Source organism: Dermacentor silvarum, unplaced genomic scaffold (genome assembly GCF_013339745.2).
Source record: "Dermacentor silvarum isolate Dsil-2018 unplaced genomic scaffold, BIME_Dsil_1.4 Seq721, whole genome shotgun sequence".
Taxonomy (NCBI): domain Eukaryota; kingdom Metazoa; phylum Arthropoda; class Arachnida; order Ixodida; family Ixodidae; genus Dermacentor; species Dermacentor silvarum.
In genome coordinates, this window is record NW_023606676.1 from 1 (window position 1) to 6304 (window position 6304).

Here is a 6304-nt window from a genome sequence, read left to right on the forward strand (position 1 = left end):
TAAAGCATTATTATGCAAAAAAATTAATTGTAGGGCTTTACGTGCCAAAACCACGATCTGATTATGAGGCGCGCCGGGGTGGGGAACTCCGGATTAATTTAGTCTACCTGGGGTTCTTTAACGTTCATCCACTGGTGCATTGATACGCACATTAGAAACTACATTCAACGCAGAGCATGCGTATGTATACACCATTATTGGTAAAACTTGTTTTTTACGCTGCTCTTTTACGTTAATACTTATGTGTTTTAAACTTTGTTGCAAGAAGTCAAGGACATGCCCTGCATTTCTAACTACGGTATAACATGTAATGACCAGGAGCCATCCTCTGACAGCATAAGGCCTAAATATTTCACTGCTGAATTATTTTTTATTTCAACTGGCCACTTAACAAATACTTATATCTGATTTTATTACACTTTTCTAGTGAAGGTAATGTGTACATAATTATTTGTGTTTAGGGACATGCTATTAGTGACACACCATTTTTATACTCGCTTCAAGTCGGCCGCCAATAAAAACAATGACTCATTAGATGCCCTTGCAAACAGTACACAATCATCCACAAAAATTGTATCCCGGTTCGATAATATCACACATATTGCTAATAAAAAACCTTGCACTCGGCCGCGCAATGCTTGAAACAGCGAAGCTGTGTGATCGTAGCCCAGCTTTTCCCGGAAGCGCACGCGAACTTTTCATCTTATCACTCATGTAGATGATAATTTCTGTTCGTGCGTCTCGGACTTACGGCCGACACTGCGCGTTGCACAGCGCAGCTTGCAACAACGACACCGCGTTCCAATGCCGACATCGCGTTCAAGGAGACCCGCTCCGTGAATGCGTCGCTCTCTCTCTCTCTCTCTCGCTCTCATAGGACGCAAAACCTCTTCACCTCGCAGAACACGAGTATACAAACGCGCCAGCTGTGGACGTATACGACGACGCTCGAACGCAATGCAGCCGTCGTGCAGCACGAACATGCGGCACGGGCCGTCGGTGCTGCCAGATTGCACTCCGGCGATGATGGCCTGCAAGGAATCGTTGCGATTTTGTTCAGCGCGCATGTCGCACATGTCAGTGAAAGCCAACACGCAGGTCTCCGCATCATGTGCAACACGATCAGGAGGATCCACGGGATGACGAGAGAGGCAGTCAGCGTCATTGCGCAGACGTCTAGACTTGAAGATGACAATAAAATAAAATTCCTGGAGCCGCAAAGCCCAGCGACCAAGCCCTCCTGTCGGGTCCCGGAGGGAAGACTGCCAGCAGGGGGCATGGTGGTCTGTAAAGACCAAAAACGCGCGGCCGTACAAATATTGCCGGAACTTGGAGACAGCCCACACTAAAGCCAAGCACTCACCCTCGGTGATGGAGTAATTCCTCTCAGAAGGTGACAGCAGGCGGCTGGCGTAAGCTATCACGCACTCGGTACCATTCTGCTGCTGGGCGAGAACAGCACTGATGACCACTGGTGTCAGTGTGGACTTTGGTCGGTGCAGATGGATCAAAGTGGGCAAGTATGGGAGGGGTGGTCAGAAAGCCGATGAGAGCGGCGAACGCGTGGGCCTGCTCCGAGCCCCATGAGAAAGGCGTGTTCTTCTTTAGAAGATCTGTCAAAGGGCGAGCAAAGTCGGCGAAGTTTTTGAAGAAACGGCGAAAGTAAGAACACAGGCCGACGAAGCAGCGCACGTCAGAAGCAGAACGAGGGACAGGGAAACTGCGAATGGCGCGAACTTTATCCGGATCTGATTGTACACCGGTTGCGTTAACGAGATGTTAGCAAGGACATGACAATACTTCAAGAATTGTTTCAGATATGAAAACATTACATGCTGATAGTCTTGTTGAACCATATGCCGTGTTGTGCCATGGCCAATCAAATGAGCCCTCGTTGGCCATTGCCTGTGATGCAAAAGTGTGTGGAAATATGCAGGACTAACATTACATTTGTCACCAATTCAGCAACAGCTCTACCACAGCAGTTTCAATCATTGTACCTAAACCTACCTGTCTTGATAAATTACATTAATTAAAATATGATTTCTCGCCCCAATAACATGTACAATCGGCGTCAAATGAAAGCCGAACAGCGGAGCGCGTGCCACAAGCATTAGAAACAGCATAGTGCGCGCCGTCCAGTCATCAGCGCAGACAGGCCCACACATCCGGTTTGGTAGTACAGCGCCACCCCACTGAAGTGCGATTTTTTTTTTTTTGCCCGTGTTCCCGCTCGGATCTTTGAAAGGAAGAAAAAAAAAAGAAAACAGAACGAAAATTCAGCAACACTCAGAAGCTCAGGTTTCGCTTCTGTTTTCTTTTTTCTTCTTCCTTTCAAAAATCCGAGTGGGAACGCAGGCAAAAAAAAAAAAAAGAAAATCGCACTTCAGTGGGGTGGCGCTGTGCTACCAAACCGGATGTGTGGGCCTGTCTGCGGCGCGCCCTATCCTGTTTGCGGCGCGCACTGGACGGCGCGCACTATCCTGTTTCTGATGCTTGTGGCACGCGCTCCGCTGTTCGGCTTTCATTTGACGCCGATTGTACGGCAGTGGCATAGTAGGTGCACCCGAAATATCTTCCCATGACTAGTTTCGTCAAAATTCTCAATCATAAATAGATGTTTCATGCATCTGCAAACATGAACACTATTGTTTCACAAACAGTCACTGTCTGTGTGAATTAAAGAAGTACATTCTCGTCGTCGAACGCATCAGCTCCAATTTGGCATCTTCAGCCTTGGCGCTCGAACTAATGTGTGCTTCTCCTTGTACAACCCTTTTTAATTGGTTCAAATTTGGTAGTCACTGTTTTGAAGTAATTATTTAGCACAGAATGAGAATCTGACCAGCACTGCACGCAGATTATCGCGTACCCTCTCCGAAATTGAGAAGCGTGATTTCTAGGCACGAACACGCTTTTGAACAACGTTGCAAAAGCTAATTTTAAAAATGCCCTGCCAGCGCCGGCGAGCGTTTGCAAACAATGAACTCACCTGTACGTTCACTGAGAACACTCCTTTCCGGTTGCGAAACACCTCCGCTTCATCGCCGCCGGGGCTTTTTATGCGCACGTGGGTGCAATCAATGCATCCCGTAACTCCCGGGAAATCGGCAATTTCGAAAAAGTCGCGCATTACCGAAGCAAACTGCGACAACTCCGGGAAATGCACAAGTTTGCGGAACAGATGTCGCGCGATGAGGCGCGTCACCTTGTCGACGGCTCTGCACACTGTCGGCTGTGAAACGTTGATCAGATCTCCAGTGACAATCTGGAAGCTGCCGGCGCCGTAATATCTGAGGGCCAGGAGCAGCTGCAGCATCGGCGATAGAGGCAGTCCCCGGCTGTTGCCGCTTGCTTCCAGCGGTAGCAACAGCTGCAGCTCTCGCGCAGTTTCCTTGGAGAATCGGTAGCGCAGGAGGAACTGCTGGTTATTGTACAGCTCCATCAGGTTTTCCCTATCGCGAAGCAGTCGCCGCGGCACTCTTGGCAGTGCATAGACTGCACCGAAGACGATATCGCAAGCGCGAGATCTATAGTCGAACGCGTCGATCATACGCCCCGCCATCTTTGACTGCGCCGCGAGTACTGCAAGTCGAGTCGAAGGTAGGTGCGGGGCTGCCTTGGAAATCGCCACGACTTGATCGCCTCAAGTTCGCTTCAAGAGGGCGCTTCAAGTCGAGACAGGTTTATGAAATGGATTGACGCCGCCTCAAGCCTGTTGGAAGTCAAGTTCGAGTCAAGTCACGTTTATGAATTCGGGGGTAAGACAGCCAAACCCGCCACGACGGAATGCAGTGGCGGGAACGTCAGTGACGGTCACGAAGGGGATACCACTGACGCGGCCGCGGGAGAAAACAACAAAGACAAGGGCAAAGTTAAGACAGGAGGGGAGGGCGTTGTGACCTCGGGGGCAGCTTTCGGCGGTGAGGTTGAAGAAAAGCGTCGAGTTGTCTTTGTTGGGGATTCCAACATGCGTAAGGTAGAACCAGCGAAACAGAGAGGGTAGGTGCAGGCGAACGAGTCCAGGTTAGCGCGCTTCCGGGAAACCGATTAGAGAGGTGATAGCGAGAGCCAAGGAACGCATGTGGATGATGATGATGATGATTTATTGGCATCCCCTTTGAAACGGGGCGGCGACAAATAGTCACCTAGCCTGCTTGATTTAATCAGGTATACTATACATGTTCTTTATCTAGCATTTTTGTATACCTCTCATTATTATTTTTCTTTTTCAAAAATTTACCTTGTGTCGCTGCCTATGATTTTAAGAGATCAGGTCGTATCCATCTTTTCCCTGCTTTTTTTCCACCAGTACTCCAATCGTCTCTTGCTGATCTCTACGGCTGATCTGTTTATATTTCCTTCCACTTTGAAACCAAGCGCTTCTGGGAGTTGCACGTTACCTACGGTTCTCGCTGGGTGGATCCCGTCGCATTCCATCAGGATGTGCTGAGTGGTTTCTGGATCTTTACTGCAGCATGCACATGTCTCATCTAGTTCCGAATTTTTGTTCCGATATGTTTTCGTCCTTAGGCAACCGGCTCGAGCCTCAAATAGCAAGGCACTGCCCTTTGTGTTATCGTACAGATTTTCCCTTCTAATTTCTTTCTTCTCATTCTTGTAAATCTCCATTGTCCTTTTTGTTTCCATTCTTTGCACCCAATTCACGGTCTCTATTTCTCTCACTTTCTTTCTGATGACTCCTGGTTGTCTATTTGCAGTTTCGATTATCCTGTACTTGGTTGCCAACTTCCTTGACTTCTTCCTCCATTCTGTGTCTACGCTTTTCATGTAGAGATACTTGGGCACTTTAGCCGCCCATTTATTTTCATCCATGTTCCTGAGCCTTCCTTCAAAACTAATTTTGCTCTGTGCTTGCCTGACTTCAAAAGAGGCCCAACCCATGTCACCCTGCACTGCCTCATTTGTGGTATTACCGTGGGCTCCCAAAGCCAACCGGCCTACTGATCTTTGGTTAACTTCAAAACCCGCCAATATATCTGATTTTAAGCATATAATGGCGTTTGCGAATGTTAGCGCTGGCACCATTACTCCTTTCCAGATTCCACGCACCACCTCATACTTATTGTGGCCCCACAGAGCTCTGTGTTTCATTATTGCTGCATTCCGCTTCCCCTTTATTTTCAGATTATCTTGGTGGTTGTTTGAGTAATTCTTTCCTTCGTTTATGTGTACGCCGAGGTACTTATATTGCTTCACTATGGGTATTACTTGCTGTTGAATTGACACCACGAAGTTACTCGTGTGTTCATTAAAGATCATAATTCCTGATTTCTCTGTGCTAAACTTAAGGCCTAGATTTGTCGCTGCATTCCCACAGATATTCGCAAGTATCTGTAAATCTTTTTTATTATCCGCTAGTAGCACAATGTCGTCCGCGTACATCAGTCCAGGGACCTTCTGTTGCACCATTTGTCCATTACGGATGTAGGATAAATCAAAACCTAATTCGCTGTTTTCCAGTCGTCTTTCTATGCCGTTGACGTAAAGCGTGAACAACAATGGTGACAGAGGGCATCCTTGCTTCAATCCTTGGTGAATTCCCCCCATTTCATTTCCTTTTCTACCTTCCCGTACCACTTGTACTTGGTTGTCTCTATATATCTCCCTCAGCAGCTCCACGAAATCGTCATCTATGCCTTCGTATTGAAGAATATCCCACAACAATTCCCTGTCTACGTTGTCATAAGCTCCTTTAATATCTAGAAATGGTATCCATAAAGGTCTTTTCTGAGGTACTGAAATCTCTATGCACTGAGTTAGTACAAACATATTGTCTTCTAAGCGTCTGCCTGGCCTGAACCCATTCTGTAGTTCCCCCAGTACATCGTTTTTGTCCACCCACTTTGACAGTTATAATTTTATAGCTTGCATTGCCATTCTATATATCACCGACGTTACTGTAACTGGCCTGTACGAGCTCGTCTTATCCTTATCTCCTTTGCCTTTGTAGATGAGATTCATCTTGCTTTCACGCCATCCAACGGGAACAATGGTGTGGGGCACAATGGAGCAGAGACACCTAGTGGTGATAATGGGCGGAGTGATTGACGTAATGCACGGACGAGGGGCAGGGATCACAAAGAAAATAGTCAAAGAGGTCACCGACCTGCGGAATGTTTCAAAGGAAGTACAAATCGCGGTGTGCACGGTGCCAGACGTTGAAAGGCAGGGATATGAAATTGAAAGGGCAGTTCTTGCAGTAAACAGGGAAATTTGGACTCTAGCTAAAGCAATGAATTTTACGGTCATTGACATCAACCGAGAAGTGCACCGAGCAGGC

General features: G+C 47.4%; 1 protein-coding gene across 1 annotated transcript; it reads right to left on the reverse strand.

The window, feature by feature from the left end:
• Positions 1-2992: 2992 nt before the first annotated feature.
• On the reverse strand, positions 2993-3445 carry LOC119435456 (putative nuclease HARBI1; the record flags this gene model as incomplete). Its single annotated transcript, XM_037702309.1, has 1 exon — positions 2993-3445. A coding segment is annotated over exon 1 (453 nt), but the record flags the coding sequence as incomplete, so codon positions are not given.
• Positions 3446-6304: the final 2859 nt, after the last annotated feature.